Source organism: Euprymna scolopes, chromosome 21 (genome assembly GCF_053919585.1).
Source record: "Euprymna scolopes isolate OS-2025 chromosome 21, ASM5391958v1, whole genome shotgun sequence".
Classification (NCBI taxonomy): domain Eukaryota; kingdom Metazoa; phylum Mollusca; class Cephalopoda; order Sepiida; family Sepiolidae; genus Euprymna; species Euprymna scolopes.
The window spans coordinates 80,301,962-80,321,363 of NC_136502.1; the positions used below are offsets into that span (position 1 = coordinate 80,301,962).

A 19,402-nucleotide genomic window follows, 5' to 3' on the forward strand; every position below is an offset into this window, starting at 1 on the left:
GAAGGAGATATCCTACTAGATTGTGGCAATTATTTTTATTTTTTATTTTTATCCCAATCCAGAGTGTATCTTTTATCATATCTGGATTTTCCTCACATTAAAAACCGACCTTATTTTTAATGTTCGTGGGGAGCAACTACATTGCAAAGGCATCTGTGCTGTGTTCATACAATGCACAATGTCAGCACACTTACTAACACATTAGTACAACTACCACATGCACCTTTTTGTGGTATTCATAGTTGAATATACACACTGCATATTAGCACTTATGCAAATATTACAAAGTTGTAATTTTCATAAAATAAAATTCACCTTAAGCAAAAATACCCAAATAAAAGTTAGTGAAACGTGTTCCCCCCAAGCTACATGGCCTCTTATAATATATGTATGTATTATACCTCTTTGGCTATCGTCATCAAATGGTGGCCTTATCTATATATCTATTAAAGTGAAAGTGTGTGTGTGTGTGTGTGTGTGTGTGTGTGTGTGTCTGTGTAAATTTCCCTACACAATAGCTGTCAATTGTAAGTCTACGGACTCGAAATTTGATATACAGGTACTGAGATTTGGGAAATCTATGTGATCGGTTTTCGGCCAGAAATTTGGCTGTTAAGGTGTCAAAGTTCAACGATTTGACCTTTGAGAACTCTACCTAACTCCTCCGACAATTTTGGGTCTAAACACTTGACATTTTAGATATAGGTTCTTTGGACATGGATCTAACTTGATAACTTGATTTGAGCCCAAAACAATATTAAGGGGTAATAATAGGGGTCAAAGTTAAAAAAATTGGCCGTTTTTTTTTGTTTTTGCTCAGCATACACCTCCAAACACCCGGGCAACGCCGGGCACCCATGCTAGTATATATATATATATATATATATATATCTCAAAAATGGTAATTAGTAAAAACCTGAAGAAAGTGGTCAATGAGATTGCAGAGCAAACATATATTTTTTTTATTTTATTACCGTTTTGTGTAATCAAACACATAAAACGGAGATAAAATATATATATATATATATATATATATCCTTAAATAAGACAGAATTAATAAACAGAAAACATCTATTTTCGATCCTTTCCAACTTCTGAATAAGTCTTCACTTCTGGCAGAAACTGTGGCTGATGTAAACACCATATTTTTCACAAGTCCGAGTATTTTCCAATCCTTCAGGAATCATCGTCAGGGATGAATTAATCTAACTGGTTTTGAACAATTGATAAAGTTTCTTTTTTCTTCATTGATTAACCCATCCTGTAACAAGAAGAGGTATGTTACGAATGATAGATCACACAAAGTGTTTTGAAATTGTTTTATTTAACTCGGACTTATGATAAATATGGTGATTACATCAGCCAGTTGCCCCCAGAAGTGAAAACTGTTATTCGGAAGTTGGAAAGGATTGAAAATAGAATTAATAGACAAAAAAACGTCTATTTTATTTAATGAAATATTCCAGAGAAAAAACGCTGCCTAAATACACACACAGTATATATATATATATATATATATATATATATATATATATATATATATATATATATATATAAATGATAATAATACGCTACAGTAAATTCTGATTAGACTTATCACAAGATGGCTGACTTGTTACTAATACAGGAACAGGAAGTCCCTTCCCTTATGACGTTATTTATAGAAAGAATCCAAACGAATATCTAAGTGGCTGATTTCCTAATGGTTGAAGCGTTAAAATCGGAAACTAGCAAAAAAGACAGGTAGGAAAAAAAAAAGTATTCAAAATGCCAGAAGGTAGAAGCGAGCCTGCGCCTGATCAACTGAAGCTGGTTAATCTTGCAGAAAATGTCTGATGCTGAGAAATCTGGAACAGTTAATGAAGCAAGGAGACCATTACGAAGAACCCATCTTGTAACAGGAAGATGTATGTTACGAATGATACATCACACAAAGTGTTTTGAAATTGTCTTATTTAAATCTTGTTTAACAAAATTCTTGAATACTAATCTATATATTAATACGATAGCGTGTGTGTTCTTTCGTGTGTCACGCTTACATCCGGGTCGTTTAATTGTTATGTTCTTTTATTTCTTGTCATAAATAATTTTATCAAGAATTATTCACAAGTTTTGGTTTCGGTTATGGCTGAAGAGACTCAAGTTATATATATATATATATATATATATATATATATATATATATATATATATATATATATATATTGTGAAGAATTCTTGATAAAATTATATATATATATATATATATATATATATATATATATATTCATTCATAAGTTTTTATTTCGGTTTCGATTCAAGCTAATGCACCCAAGTCATATGGATATATTTTTTATTTATTTTTTAAATGGCAACTTTATAACATACGAAATCTGCAAGAATTAAAATATATTTACGACTGAGCTTTACCGGGCATCCCTGCTAGCTTAGATAAATACTTTTGTAGTTTTAATTTAAAAAAAGCTACAATAATAAAATCTTTGTGTGTGCGTGTGAACTCGAAAACGGTCGGTGCGATTTTTATGAAATTTCACACGAAAGTACTTTATGTGTCTGGCAGTGTTTTTAGATAGGTTGTGCACCAGAATGTCTTCGATAAGTATCAATAAATAAATAAATAAAAAAATTACAATGATAGAAGGAACAAGCTATTTTGACCAAAGTTAACACCTTACACAACCTAACATCACAAGTGGATTTGAGAAGTTTCATTACCACACAAGCCGAAAGGTCCGACATATAAAACCAACAGTCGGTTCTTCTTTGACACGACAGGGGCGCGTTCGAAATGAATGTTCCTGTTTAAAGTATAATTGCACCAATGATACATAATTATTTTCATTTAAACTTAAATTCAAGCCGTTATCACTGCAAAACAGTAAGTCCGGGTATATAAAATCAACAATAGGTTCTTTGATATGACAGGCACATTCGAAATAAATGTTTATGCTTAGAGCACAATTGAACCCTGATACTTGTCTTTTGCAGTGATTGTGAGCTAAGTCACTGCACATCGATGGGTTCTCAACTAGAACAGGCAATCAATTGAGTTGATTGAAAAATGGACGATTTCACTGATTTTGAGGACAATAAAAATAGAGATGTGAAACAAATAAACATTCGTTGATCATCATTCAATCCCAGGCAACGTCAGGTCTCCCCGTTAGTAACATTATATATATATATATGTGTGTGTGTGTGTGTGTGTGTGTGTGTGTGTGTGTGTGTGGTAATTGCTCGTTAATATAAAGAATACAACTTCCATGACACCATCTATATTTTAATCATATAAAAATAATTGTATTATGTTATACGTTATTAGTTTGAATATACAAACGCATTTTATAAAAGAATAAAGTCAATTTATCGGTAAAATAAGGAAATAAATAAAGCGGCAAGGTAAATGTATTAACGCATGAAATAGACTGAACGTCTACAATAAAGAAACGGTCCCCATGAGAATAAAAAAGACGACCTTGGAACCACTTCAGATCAAATCATAGACACTTATGTCGTAAAACTAAAGGATAGCCATAACCATAACCTTCTCTCCGCCACACACGCGCTGAGATAGTTTGACCAGCCTTCTCCAATACCTTTCAAGCCTTGCTCCTTTCTTTGTCACGTCTTTACCCTCTTAACGAACTAAACAGCCCTTCTTTTTCAGGTTTTAAGTCACATCTAGATATGTTTTTTTTTTTATATACAAAGTGAATGAATATTTATTTTGGCTTCAATGTCCCCTCTTTTTTCGGCCTAATGATGTTTGTCTCTCTAATTTGAGATTTCACTGAAACATGTATGCACATATGTATTCAATAATGTTTGTATAATAAATATTCTCTCTCTCTACATATATATGTGTGTGTGTACACATTATATATATATTATAAAAACATTATATATACACATGTGTGCATATGATGATTGCAACGTCTTGTCAGACGAGTGCCACTCCCTAAGACACTTAAAGTCCACGAGCCCAAAAATGACTTCCACCGCCACCGGACCATTTTAATAGACAAATGCCTGAGGGAGTAACTATACACAAATGATGTTACAGAATCTTAGCTTTGTACGACAGCTAAGTCTCTTTCTCGGTTCAAAATATTGAGATCCAGCAACAAGCAAGAGCAAGATAGCCAGCAACAAGTTAAACTGCAGGCCAGCTTAATGCAGGTACTGGTCTCCCGCTTTGTTTTTTTTAAATCAGAGGTTTGCTTCCTCTAGAAAGGTTGCCTTCATTACGGCTAATGGGAACCCTCTCCACCCCAATATACACATACATAGATACAAACACACAGTGCTAGTTGGCCGTTGACCCAGAAAAAGGGTTCATTCGCCCCCTTTGAAAGGTCTTGTTTTTAATCCTTCGGGGAGACTAGCCACCCTCCTTACCAAACAAGTCTGGTGGGGGAACCAGTTTAGTCGCTGGTAACCCGACCATGAGGCAGGTAGTACTGGGTTACATGGTATCAGTAGCATATGACATGACCTGACCATATATATATATATATATATATATATATATATATATATATGTGTGTGTGTGTATGTGTAAACTGTTATACACAAAGAGTGAAATATAATTGAAAAACTATTTTACCAAAATAACGTGTGTGTGGGTATAAAAGTGTAGCATCTGAGGAACAGATGGTATTTATTTGCTCCCCCACCGAGCAAATTAGGCACAAGGCCGATTTTTAATGTGAGGAGTGAAGGGAGGGGGAAGGGAAAAAGGGGACCAGCTCCCGAGAGGTTGGAAATGGGAGCTGGTTAATGGTCAGGCATGTGGGGTTGCCCCCACATCTGGTCTTTGCTAGTCATAGCTAGTCATAGCTTGCAGTATCTGTCGGAACAGATACTACACTTTGATCTTGTCCCGAAGGCCAATGATGTTTGTCGCTCTCAATTGAGATTTCACTGAAACATGTACGCACATATGTATTCAATAATGTTTGTATAATAAATATTCTCTCTCTCTCTCTCTATATATATATATAATATAGATGTAGTTGTGTGTATACATATAGATATATATACACACAATATGTGTGTATGCTTGTACGTGTGTGTGTATAAAATAGAAACAAGCAAACGCAAACTACCTAGAAGAGAAAAGAATTGACATTGGTTCATACGAACTCATTTAACTGTTAAATAAAATGTTTTTTTGACAGAGTTTCTTAAATGAAACAAAACAAAAGTAAACGTGAATCTGTATCAATTCTTTACTTATTCTCTCGTTGCTTGTTTCCCTTTTAGCATACACTTTACATGCACACACACACACACACACACACACACACACACACACACACACACACACACACATTTATGTGATATACTCACATATACAGGTCAAGCTTTTATATTAAGTCTTAAATATACACATCTGCACCAATAGTCACACACGAGCTGCTAAAAACAGCCTACCCTGCCTTGACAGAGTACAAAATAGACTTCGTGGCTTAGTGGGGGATGCCCTTTTCTCTACCCTGTAACGTCTCTCCCACAGAAGAGACGTTGCGAGCCTATCCTTGTTTTATCGTTATTTCCATGGCAGGTGCTCGTCTGAACTCAAATCTCTGGTCCCCCCCCTTGCCAATCTTTCACGAAAAACACCCGTCTAGCTGAATCCAGGGTGAAAAATTTCCCCCACTCTATATCTGTGCCTAAATCAAAACGCGGATTCCATGAACAAAGCTTCTTTCTTAGAACTGCACGCCTGTGGAACTCTGTTCCGTCTGCCTGCTTCTCTCCGGACTACAACTTGGATGTCTTCAAGTCCAATGTTAACAAATTCCTAATGAACCGCCCCCTTAATTAAACACTTCATCAAATCTCCACACTAACGTAATGTACTCGTAATAACCCTTATCCGTGAGTGGCTTCCGGGCCTTGATAAGTGGTGATCACTGTGTAAAAAAAAAAAAAAAAAAAACGTCAGAGAAAACTAACGCATGAATTTCTCTACGACTGAAACATTTTCACTGAGAATAAAACATATAACATTTATTTCTTATAGTAATCATAATTAAGAAGTTACATGTCTATTAAACAAAATGAAATTAAATGGCTTCTAGCTATTATTTCTTTGCGGCATAATAGTAACTCTTCTGTGGTACACTAGTGTGCTGTGGCACAGTGGTTGGGTTCTAACCCATAAAACTATTGCTACTACTACTAATAATAGTAGCAAGATGAATGTTTTGATAAGAGCCTTATAATTAGCATCCATACAAATTGATATGTTCTGGAAAGCGATATACTTGTTGGCAACAGCTTAGTGGTTTTAGCTATGTAATCGAATAATAAAGTCTAGTAAATCACCTCAATGAACATTAGGCACTTTGATCTTGTCCCGAAAAATCAAGCTGTTGTTGTTTTTTAAAACGAAATTACATTTATTAAAATCCATTATTTCTGAGTAACTTTTTTTTTCCAGAAAGATAAAACCCTGAATTTTATCGTATAGAAAACAGAATAATGTAAAACTTTTTCTACTATTTTTAATTAAATTTTAAATGTTAATTTTTTCCCCAAAAGTTAACAATTGACATTTTTTTGTCTTGCACAAAAAACGTACATAAATATTAAAAAAAAGAAAGGTTTTTGAAATAATTAATTAATTTATTTGTTGTCTAACTAAGATTTAGGGTGATTTTCTATGAGAATAGGCAAGAATATTATAATATAAGTACCTGGATTTCAAATAATTCCACTTATTCATATAGGCAACCAGTTACTTCGCGTCGATCTAGACAATGTTTACGTTTGTATTTGATAAAGAGCAAACTATGGAAGACCAAACAGGCCAAAAAAACTTATTTTTCAGTGACGAAAATTTCAATGTATTATTAACGCTGAGGCTGGCCAGTACCAGATGGGTGACCATTTGTATGAGTTTGGTTTTTAATGTGTATGTGTGTAAGGGTCAGGCTCCCCAAAATGGGGGGGCGGCAATTTAAAGCAGAATAAAAAAAAATTATTTCAGCGCGTTTGGTCCACCGTAGTCGAAAGGCGGCAAACGTTTTCAAACGGGATCGAAAAAATGATGCTATTTTTAACACAAAGGGCACAATATTTATCGAATTTTTTTTTTGTATCGATTCTTCAAAGCATGCCCTGTTTAATAATGGTCATGCATTATTTTGCTCGCTAAAAAAAGTGGTTAATTTATTTATCAAAGATTTTAAAATGGCCTTTGTCGTATAAATATTAAAAAAAAAATTTTTGTTTTGCTTAACTTAAATTAATTATTTTACTTAACATATTCACCGAATTTCACACTTCAAAACTCAAAAGCGGGATAATTAAACACAATCGAAGTTCTGATATTCAGACGTCAAAATAAGGTATGCAAACATTTTTTTAATATATAATCCTGTTCCTTACAACAACACAATATGTTGTGTTCAGTTTCAGATGATTATTTTAAGCATATTTGGAACCCCCTCAAAACAAGGAGGTTTTGTAAGCAAAAGAAAAAATATCGTTTATGAAAAATAAATACACTGTTATAAATTTCATTCTCTTAATAATCGCTGAAAATTTCGTAATGATCGGATAATTACCTGATTTTTGGTACATTTTTAAAAAGACGGTCCGTCAAAAAGTACTTACCTGCCCCCTCCCAGTTTTGGCGGTGCCTAATGAACATAAAATACATAGCAGGTAATCTTTAATATAAATCTCACCTGTCTGTTTAAATGTATGTATGTATGTATGTATGTATGTATGTATGCCTTAAATGCGTCGGAGAGTTTCGAAACCGATATCATTTTACATCTCCATCTTTCGGACGACAAATATCGAAAAATTGGCCCAAAACATTAATTCTTTCACCCTCAACGAGGCAGTTTTCTACAAGGAGGGGCCGCTTTCTCGCAGCTATTTTCGAAAGCCATCCACTCTTTTCGATTGACTAGCCTTAATTTTGACGTTCGTCACTTCCAGGTTTGCGATGGACACAACAGCAAAGACGTTACTTTCTTTTCACGTTCTTTCCTCCTTCGCGGTACAGGATCGAGCCTGCCTGCCTACCATTACTTTTTTTCCCCCTCAACACACACCTCCACACTCCCGGGCAACGTTGGGCACGCAGCCTAGTATACATATATAATTTTATGCTTCCGGCATATCTTGCAACATCTCTTCTGGTCTACTATACATGACCGTATTTATTGCATACAACAGTCGATCATATTCTTGTGAGGCGGAATCTGGATGCATTCATTTTAATTACATCACAAATATAAAATAAAAAGTATTTAATTTCTGAAACATCTTTACGTTCAAATGTTCATTTTTAGGAGAATCGTTTTTTTTTTTTTTGTTTTTTTTATGTATTAATTTTTTTCACTCAATTAATAGAAGATCGTTATCTAATTTCTCTTTGCAGAATCGACCATTTCTGAATTGTACACAACACATTCTCTTGTACGGACTTCCCGGAAGAAGCCTTTACAGAAACGATCATCTTATCCCCGCGACTCAAATGTCAGTTCCAGAAGCCTGAAGACCCCTAATATCGGCCATATTCCCGATTGTACGCAATGGATTGTAGATTCTAACGAGACGACGCAATCACCAAATGTACAGAAAAAAGACTCGATAAAAGAATTAAAAATATAAGGGAAAATAACCTTGGATAAAAAATGACGGCGAGGCAAGAAAAGAAAGAAATCACAATTTTATTTATCATATTTTTTGTGTTATCTGTGAAATACCTTTTTTTTTGTTTGGTTTTGTTTTTCTTATCTATGTATTTTTTGTTTTGTTTTGTCCTGGCTTCATTACTTTAATGAATGGTTTGTATACAAGCTAAAAAGCGGAAAAAATTTTTGACTCGTTGTTAAAAGAAAATAATTTTTATATTTTTACTTTTATTTTTAAAGGATAAAAATTTGTATTTTTATTTATAATGGAGTGGAGAAAAAAAAAGTGTATGCTCTAAGTTAAATAGGCAGTTAATTTAATATTTTGTCAAGCACCCACGTTTTTTTGTGTCTTATAATTACCTGGAATATTTAAATAATGCGTACATACATTTGGTGCAGTTATTGATTCTTTTTAAAAGGACGCCATGAAAAAAAAAAAAAATGAAACACAAAAAAGAAAACTTCCAGAAACGTGTAGCGAGAGCAGAGAGAGAAGCTCTCGTCTTTCAGCCGCTGCACTCTAAATGCCATTCCAAGAAGCAGACGGGGCTTAGATATCGATTCACATGAACGTAACATCGATCAGGATTACACACTCTTCCAGATGTGGCTGTACTCTAAAACTCTTCATCTATCATTTAACTACCAGTGCAACAGGTCAGCATATACACCGTGCTTTATACCCAGGATTAAAGTGGCTTAACGTTCTTGTATTCTAACTTAACTGAAACACGCATTGTGTATAACATCATCACATTGACACACAGGTTCATGTTAGATCACCGATGTTAAGCAACATTAAGTATGGTCAGTATCAGATGAATGATTTTGGGGGCATTACCAAGTGCTATATGTAGGAGAACGTTGACACCTTGCAAGAGATGCAGAAACCTAAGGTCGTTATCTTTCCTGATGGAAATATACAAGCAACTGGAGATCGTTTGTGAATTTAATATTCTCACGAAACTTTTTTCCTTTGGAGGAAGCCAGTTTAGTGTCAGTACAATCAGTAGGGTAAATACATGTTCCACGACACTTAGAAATTATAATTCATCCAAATTATGAAGGCGATTAGAAAATTGACATCAGGTTTACATGCAGCAAGATCATAACTCAATTCCTTACTATTTTGCCGTTTCATCTCCACATTCTATTTTTTTTTTTTTTTTTTTTTTTGCTTTATAGTCACCACTCATCAAGGTCTAGCAGTCACTCAAGGATAAGTGTTAATAGGGTACGGTAATGGAAATTGGATAATTTATTTTAGAGAACAGCTTTTCAAGAACCTATTCACGTTGGACTTGAAAACAACTATGTTATAGTCATTCAAAAAGCAGCTTCATGCTATTGTGTTCCACAAACGAGCAGCTCTATGAAAAATCTCTGCTCATTAAATTTTTGCCTATTTTTTTTTTTTTTTTTACAAGGTGGTCACCACTTATCAAGGCCCGGAAGCCACTCAGGGATAAGGGTTATTCTAAGTACAGTACGTTAGTGTGGATATTTAAAGTGTCTACTTAAGGGGGCGGTTCATCAGGAATTTGTTTACGTTGGACTTGAAGACATCCAAGTTGTAGTCAGGAGGGAAGCAGGCAGACGGAACAGAGTTCCACAGGCGTGCAGTTCTAAGAAAGAAGCCTTGTTCATGGAATCTAAAGAAGCCTTGTTCATGGATACGCTGTTTTTAGCAGCTCCTGCCCAGATATGGCAGCAGTATTCCATCCTTGGACGTAGATTTAGGCACAGATAGAGAGTAAGGGAATTGCTAATTGTTATAGTTAGTTGGGTGTTTGTCACAAAAGATTTAATGGAAGGAACCATAGAGTGAAGCTCAGTCAAGCACCTACCATGAAAATAGTGGTAGAGCAGAGAAAGAGACTGGCAACATCTTTTCTAGGAGACACAGGCTGTAGAGAGGAGAAAAGGACATCACCTACCAGATGGCAAAGTCGGTTTTGTACTTAGTGTTGAGGCAGGAGAAAATGCTCTGTGTAGCTCTTCCCCAGATGTGGCAACAGTACTCCGTTCTAGGACGTACTTGTTTCTTATAAAATCTAGAAGATTGCATCGGCAGCGAGATATCCACTGGAGTAGTAAAATAATCCAACCATGTTCCCAGCGATCTTGGCAGCAGATTTGATGTATGTATTCCATTTCAGATCAAGACTGAAGATCAATCCCAAAAGCTTGCCAAAACATGGTGCTTTCCCAAGACGAGAACCATTCATTTCAATTGCGGCCAGTGGGGGTCATAGCGTTGATGATGGAAAGAGAAAAGCTTAGTTTTAGATGCATATAAATTAACTCGTCACCTTTGTCCCTACTGCATAGTACTCAAATTCAGGAGAGAGGTGTTTCTGACAAAGTGAAAATAACTGCTGTTTTCTGGTTTGCCTTTTGTTTGGGTAGAACTTTAAATATTCTCATAATGTCCATCAATATTCAATTATCAATCTATCCATCCCATTCACCTTTATCTGTGCCGTTTGTTAACCTAGATTAGTAGAAACTTCTTGTGTTATTTTGCTAGGGTATGACGACATATCAATACACAAAGGCCACTCGAGGATAAGGGTTAATGAGTGTCAGGTGGATGCTGAAGCAACACCATGATAATTGGTAATAATGGTGGTTATTGGGTAGAATTTGATTATTTAAGACGGTTATTGGGTAGAATTTGATTATTTAAGACGGTTAACTTGTTTACATTGGACTTGAAAACGACCATATTATAGTCAGTCGGGAAGCAGCCCCACAATATTATGTTCCAACTTTGCTCATTGTAGTTTTGTTTAGTTTTAGGTACAGAAAGGAAGAAAGGGAAATAATTGATAATGGTTGTAACTAGACTTTTTTGTTGGTAATGTTTTACAGGGGTTGGGGATCATACATTGAAGCTCAGTCGAGCACCTGTAATGAAAATAACGATAGAGCAGATAAAGATTAGTAACATTTGTTTTGCGAGAAAGCGGCAGTAGGGATGAGAAAAGGACACCACTAACTAGATTTTGAAGTTGGTTTTATGTCCTGTCAAGGCAGGAAAGGGTGCTCTGAGCAGCTTCTCCCTATAGTATTTCATCTAAAAACAACCCAAAAAAACTCCGGTACAAGTATACTTTAGAGCAATGGAAATTTACAATAAAAATTTTACTCACATTTTTTAGAATTAATATCATTTCCCGTTTTCTGATTATGACTTGAATTTAATAAACATCCAACTCATATGGATGCTCATGTCTCACTCAAAGACCCCGCAAGAACTCGGACCCTCTCAAAGACCCCGCAAGAACTCGGACCCTCTCAAAGACCCCGCAAGAACTCGGACCCTCTCAAAGACCCCGCAAGAACTCGGACCCTCTCAAAGACCCCGCAAGAACTCGGACCCTCTCAAAGACCCCGCAAGAACTCGGACCCTCTCAAAGACCCCGCAAGAACTCGGACCCTCTCAAAGACCCCGCAAGAACTCGGACCCTCTCAAAGACCCCGCAAGAACTCGGACCCTCTCAAAGACCCCGCAAGAACTCGGACCCTCTCAAAGACCCCGCAAGAACTCGGACCCTCTCAAAGACCCCGCAAGAACTCGGACCCTCTCAAAGACCCCGCAAGAACTCGGACCCTCTCAAAGACCCCGCAAGAACTCGGACCCTCTCAAAGACCCCGCAAGAACTCGGACCCTCTCAAAGACCCCGCAAGAACTCGGACCCTCTCAAAGACCCCGCAAGAACTCGGACCCTCTCAAAGACCCCGCAAGAACTCGGACCCTCTCAAAGACCCCGCAAGAACTCGGACCCTCTCAAAGACCCCGCAAGAACTCGGACCCTCTCAAAGACCCCGCAAGAACTCGGACCCTCTCAAAGACCCCGCAAGAACTCGGACCCTCTCAAAGACCCCGCAAGAACTCGGACCCTCTCAAAGACCCCGCAAGAACTCGGACCCTCTCAAAGACCCCGCAAGAACTCGGACCCTCTCAAAGACCCCGCAAGAACTCGGACCCTCTCAAAGACCCCGCAAGAACTCGGACCCTCTCAAAGACCCCGCAAGAACTCGGACCCTCTCAAAGACCCCGCAAGAACTCGGACCCTCTCAAAGACCCCGCAAGAACTCGGACCCTCTCAAAGACCCCGCAAGAACTCGGACCCTCTCAAAGACCCCGCAAGAACTCGGACCCTCTCAAAGACCCCGCAAGAACTCGGACCCTCTCAAAGACCCCGCAAGAACTCGGACCCTCTCAAAGACCCCGCAAGAACTCAGATCCTAAATGTATTAATGCAACGAAAACAAAAATTATTAAAAGATATAAATTAAAAGGATAAGTTGGAATTAAATACTTTACTAGAGAGAAGAATGTTGAAATGACTTAACTGACAATTCCAAAGTTAATGGGATTTCTAAAGATAAAATGTTGGTAACTTATTAGCATGATTTTATTAAAACAAGACATTCCCGAAAAAAAAACAACAACAAAAAAAAGCATAATAAATGTATATATATATATATATATATATATATATATACATAAGTGTATGTCTGTTGTCCCATTCAATAGCTTAAAAATGGTTAATGGAGCCACAAGAATGTATACGAAAAGACCGTTGATCAGACAGATGTAAAGGCAGAAAGACGTATGTTCAATATATTTAGATATCTGCATTTTCATTCAATCACGTAAACACAGATGATAAATAGACAAACATCCCTCATTTATTAGTATGCTAAAGCTAAGTCAATGTTATTTATTTCTAGAGCGTGTTTGCCCTATATACTTTAATCACACAAAATACATGTAACAATACGAATGTACTTTATTTCTGGAATTGAGTTATATTTTTTAAATGCTGCTTCAAAAGCCCATTTTGAAAAGTCCAAACGCTCAGACTTTCAAATAGTTCAATGCAATGAAAAAAGTATTATGGGGGAAATATAGATTATACAATGAAAGTTATGCACTTAGAAAGGTTTTAGTTTTGTAGAGGTAGTAGTAATAGTAGTCTCTTCTACCTGAAAAATTTGATATTTATCTCTTGGTCTTATAGAGTTAAGCTAAGTGGAAAAACTAAATCATCCTAGTTTGTCCGCTTATACTGATCTGAAAAGCTGATGTGCCAATTTAGTTTTGCTAACTGCATCTGATATTCACAAACAGTCACCTCAGTACTGACTACGCCGTGTGTACGGAGAAATCATTTTGCCAAAGACTTGCTCTTAGTGACAAATGCAACAAACAACAAAAAACAATTATCAAATGTACCAAAAGACATTTGAATTAAAAATATGAACCTGCATGGGAAGAAACAATAAACTTTATCAATTGTCATAAAAAAGATAAGTTAAAAGTATGATATTTGAAAGTTCGTTTTTGGCAAAAGGTTACACCGATGTACTCAAGTCAAATCAAAATCAGGTCAGTTCAATGAAACAACATGGGCTGAATAATACACTCTTGGAGTGTGGTAACAGTGATAATGATGTCACAACGAGGCATTTCACAAATGGTTATATAATAATAATTGAAAAGGATATCAGGGCTGGTTGAAAATTTGGGTCTGTGAGGAATCAAACTGCCGAATTCTTGTGTGTGCATCTTTCTCCTAACGACTAATCATCCGTCACTGTCACGGACAATAACGATATATTGTTATACTAGCATTTTAGCCCGGCGTTGCCCGGGTGTTTGGAGGTGTATGTTGAGAAAAAAAAATGGTAGTAGGAAGGCAGGATCGAACCCGTACCACAAAGGAGGAAAAGAACGGGACAAAAACCTGACGTCTCTGCTGTTACGACCACCGCCAAACCGGAAGTGACGTAGGTTTAAATTAAGGCTAGACAATCGAAAAGAGGATGACTGGCGAAAAAAGGTACCCTCCCTGTAGAAAAGTGCCCAGTTGAAGGTGAAGATATTAATGTTCTTAGCCAATTTTTCTGATATTTTTCGTCTGAAAGGTCGAACTTCAAAACGATACTGATCTTGTGAAAATCTGTCGCCTCTGTCGAAAATTTTAGGCAGACATGCAAACATACACACATTTATATATTGATAACTAAAAATTTTCGACCCAAACCGATTTAAAAGCTTGCCCCATCTCTGAATACCCTTTATGTAAAATTTAAAATGTTTAGACCAGAAATTATCAGTAATTTGGTAGAGACCGCAGAGGTCAATTGTTTTTTTAAGTTTGACCCCTATTATGACCCCCTTAGCATTTATTGTTTTGGGCTTAAATTATATTATTCAGTTAGATCCATATACAAGGAACCTATATCTAAAATTTCAATTGTTTATACCAAAAATTGTCGGAGGAGTTTGGTAGAGTTCTCAAAGGTCAAATCGTTGAACTTTGACCCCTTACTAGCCGAATTTCAGGCCGAAAAAGGATTACAAAGCTTTTCCCAAATCTCAGTACCCTGTATATCAAATTTCGAGTCCATAGGCTTAAAATCTACAGAGTTATTGCGTAGGGAAATGTAGACAGACAGACACGTTCACTTTTATTGGTATAGGTATATAGATTTTCAGATAACAGCGTGTCCTCATTATTTTAAGCACCGCATAAATACAATACTAACCAGGCTCAGAATTGCTTAACATTCATTATCTAATTGAAACCAATGTGTCATTGTAATATTAGCCATAACATGATCAAGATTCGTTTAAATTTTGAAAATTTATTTCATTTTGTGCAAGTTAACTAGAATTTAAATATAATGAATATTAGACTTTGTTTTATCATAACCAGCTCGGGGCATACTGAATCAATATGTTAGGTTTGTAAGGGTATATTTAGTGGTTTCAGAGTCAACCTCTGAAATTTGAATGAACTCATAAGGACTTGAAATGCCTTCTTCCATTTAACAAGCGATAATTTAAAGAATGTTCATCTCCCTTCATAGGGATTCAATGTGAATTTTCTGAGACAAAATTTCTTATTTACTTTTTCATTTATTTCAGCTTTGACTGACTAGCCTGCATACAGTCATTCTCAACCTTTCATCAATTATTGACCCCAGGATTTTATATAGTTCTCCATTCACCCTCTTTCTCCCCCACAAAAAAAAAAAAAAAAAATCATAGACATCATAAAGTGGCAGAAAAAGAAGAAGGCCAAAAAGAACCTTTTTTATTATTTAGAACTTTAGGTTTCAGTGTCCGATTTCCGAGAACTTTTAAGCACGGCAGACACTGAAGCTTCTCCATACCATCCACAACAACGAAGTCAAACATTTCGTAATCATGACACAATCTGAACAGAAATAATTATTTTTAAATTATCAGGTATTTATCAATTATTTACCCTCGACTATATAATTTTTTTACTCCCTAGGGGTAAATTTACCTCTGGTTGAGAACCATTGCCTTAATAAGTCACACTCAATCTCATCTCATCTCCATCGTCTTTCAGGACGCTTCAACACCGAATCTACACAACTTCTCCAGTTCTTTTAATCTCACATGACACTTTCTAATCCTGTGTCCTGTAGCAAGTTGTCAATGTAGGTCATTTTTCTTCTACCATGGTTTGGGTGTCCATCTGTTGGTCTCCAGAGAACTAGTTTGCTGGCTTCCTCTTCACTGGGTCTCATGCTGTATTTTCAGTGATACTGGTGGTAGAACACCATAAAGTTATTGATTTGCTGTGTGGCTCCTCCATGATGTATTGAGGGCCATCCTGAGCATCCGTGTTTAACAGCCATCCAGTATCTTCTTCAGCATGTTTGTAAGAGTCCATGGCTCAGCACCATAGAGAAAGACTGTTTCTACTGTGGCAACAAAGAGTGTTACTTTCAACTTTTCTGAGAGAGTGGATGACCATATCTTCCTCAACTTGTGACATGCACTTCTCATGCCAGTGCTTTTCTCGCTTCAAAATCTTTTTCAGTGCTCTCTGACCATGCTCGAAGGTACTTGAAGTTTTCAACAACCTTGAGTAGAGTCCCATCAAGTGCTTTAACTGCAATTGGGTCAACGTGATTAAAGGCCTGTATCTCTGTTATCTTAGCATTGCAGTACGCACCCACCAATCGGGCTTCCTCTTCCAGTTGGCTTCGGACTTCCTGGACTTGACCAATTTCCTCAGTTAGTAATGCTAGGTCATCAGCAAAATATTGATCAATAATAACAATTGGCTGGACACGCGTGTTCTTTCGTTTGTGCAGACGAAAACCAAGCTCTTCTTCTCCTCGTCACACTTAACACATGAATAGATATTTGGTAGATTCAAAGTTATAGCTAGGCTCACAAAGGCAGAAAAAATGTAGCTTCCCTAGAGGCTATTATTGGGAAGAGACTAGTTTCACAAGTGGGACATTACCCTACCATCGCACACACACAGACATACTTAGACACATAATATTCATGAGGATACGTTTTGTTTTACTTGTTGAGAACAAAATTTGACCTTCTGGCACCTCTTATCCTCATGGGAAGCAGATAAATATACATTTCTTCTATTCTTGTTATTGTACTCTAAAACTATTCACTTAACATTAAAAAAAATGGTGCAACAGGTCAACAGAGTGTGATAAATAAAGTGAGAAAGCCATGGTTTATATGCTAATTTTATAACTGACTAACTGTCCCTACCCGGCGTTTCCCGGTATGCAGTGAGGTTATTTTAGTTCGCAATTTTTATTTGTTTGCCCAATTTTAAACAAAGATAGATAACTCATATTATATTCTTGATTTAAAAACCAAAGACAGCTGAAATTTTCGATAATTATTTGATAAACCATAAATTTTATAAGGAACATTTTATTATACCCATATTACAAATTAAGTGAGCATTTTTAAAAGATGTGGGATTTTATTTAGGCAAAGAAATTTTAAATACAATGAAAACAATGATTTTTATTTTTACAAATGCCACAAAAGTGTATCATTTTTATTAAGCATAAAGCCCAAATCGTTTTGTGAGAGAAGAGGTAGGGGGGGTCGGTAGTCATCCATTTTGTCAGTTCTTACAGTTGTCTTAGCTAATCCCCAATTTGATTTCTAAAAATCTTATTTACAAAAAATAACGTGTATAAAATATACCATCATGGCAGAATGGAAGAATATTTACATGTGAAACAAAGATATAAAAGAAAAATATACTAAGATTCTCCCAGTTAAGTGTAGACATGTTAAAATCATCCGGACTGAGCGGAAATCATGTGCAACTGGGGACTGCATGTAAATTTTATATTCCCTGGAAAATTACTCCTTTGGAGGAAGGTTACTGAGTCTATCCACGGTGTGTGTAACACAAGCAATGAAAGAAGACTTATTACAAAGTAACACTTTGAAAATGCAAATAATTTTTTTGAAAAATAACTCTCGGTTGAAAATAGTACAATTTTTGAGTAAAAAAAAAAAAAAAAATATATATATATATATATATATATATATATATATATATATATATATATATATATATATATATATATTTGAATGTCTTGAAAGCATTTAATACTAGTTGCCTTTAAAAATGTTTTTATTTTCGCTACCCGTCCTGAGTACCATTCGAAATAGACCATTGGCCAGATATGGCCTCTTCGCAGTGACACACAAAATATTCAAGAATAGAGTACTTTAGGTTTTTATGCGTTTTCTATGGTTCAATTGCATCTCACTTGCTAATGACACAATCTTATCGACGATAATGAAAGGCATTTTTTAAGCCATTGCAAACTAATCAAGTCAAAACCCGAATGAGTCACGATTTGAATAAAATACATGATTAAGTGATACTCAAATTTATCAAGAAACAAATATCTTCAAAAATAACAAAACAATTTTAAAAAAAAATCCTGAAGATTTAAAATATGGTGAATCTCCGGTATCGCCAATAAACTGCATAAATTTCATTTGGATCAATAATGTTCAGAAATTTAGATTTTAAACACAAAATTCGTTAATTAAAATTCTAGAAAAAGCCAACCTTTTCAGATAAAATTCAATCCCCCAAAATAACTGTGTTTAAAGTAGATACGTCTGTTTCTATACAATGAGTAGAAAATAAAACGAACTGGTTTACAAAGGGAGTTTAAAAGACGAAATTAAATTTCAGACAAAATGAAATGTCTAGCATACGGAACAATGGATAAGCATGCCACAGTCGAAATGATGACCAACATTTCCAAACGTAACCAATATTTCAGGCGAGTCAAACAACCTTAATCTTTTGTGCTTCTATACTAAACATTAAGGTCCTTAGACACGACCAAAAGATTTGTAGGCTTTAGAGATGTGTCTGTGTTATTATTTATACTAAGATGTTTATATGTTTCTCTACTATTTCATATACTAAATATTCCAGATTGGTTTATGCATTGGTATATATTTTTTTTGCGGGGGGGGGGGGGGGTATGAAACAAATGAAATGCCTCCAGATCTTTGGCATCTCTTATCAAATGAGTGATAGAATTTGGCCTTATAAAAAAATTCCTGATTATTATACACACACACACATTATATATATATATATATATATATATATATATATATATATATATATATAAATTATATTAAAAATAAAAAAACAATGCATCAACTGTAAAGAATTGCTTTCGTATTTTCAACTGGTGTAAACTATTTTTAGGTATAACAGAAAATAAATATTAGATAAATAAAGTAATAATAATAATAATTATTATTATTATTTCTTTGTAGAATTAAAACATTTTAATTAAACGTTGAATAAAACCCATCTAGCTTTACAATATGAACAAAGACACACAATATTGAGTTTCTCATGAATTTTCTT

General features: G+C 35.5%; 1 protein-coding gene across 1 annotated transcript in view; it reads left to right on the forward strand.

Moving 5' to 3' along the window:
* The window catches only part of LOC145242521 (protocadherin beta-13-like), a 1,864,148-nt gene extending 1,852,201 nt beyond the window's left edge, over positions 1–11,947 (forward strand). The window contains exon 6 of the mRNA XM_080105590.1: positions 8,405–11,947. Coding sequence (XP_079961716.1) covers positions 8,405–8,637 — 233 coding nt within the window. The 3' untranslated portion in view covers positions 8,638–11,947. The remainder of the gene's footprint in view (positions 1–8,404) is intronic.
* Positions 11,948–19,402: the final 7,455 nt, after the last annotated feature.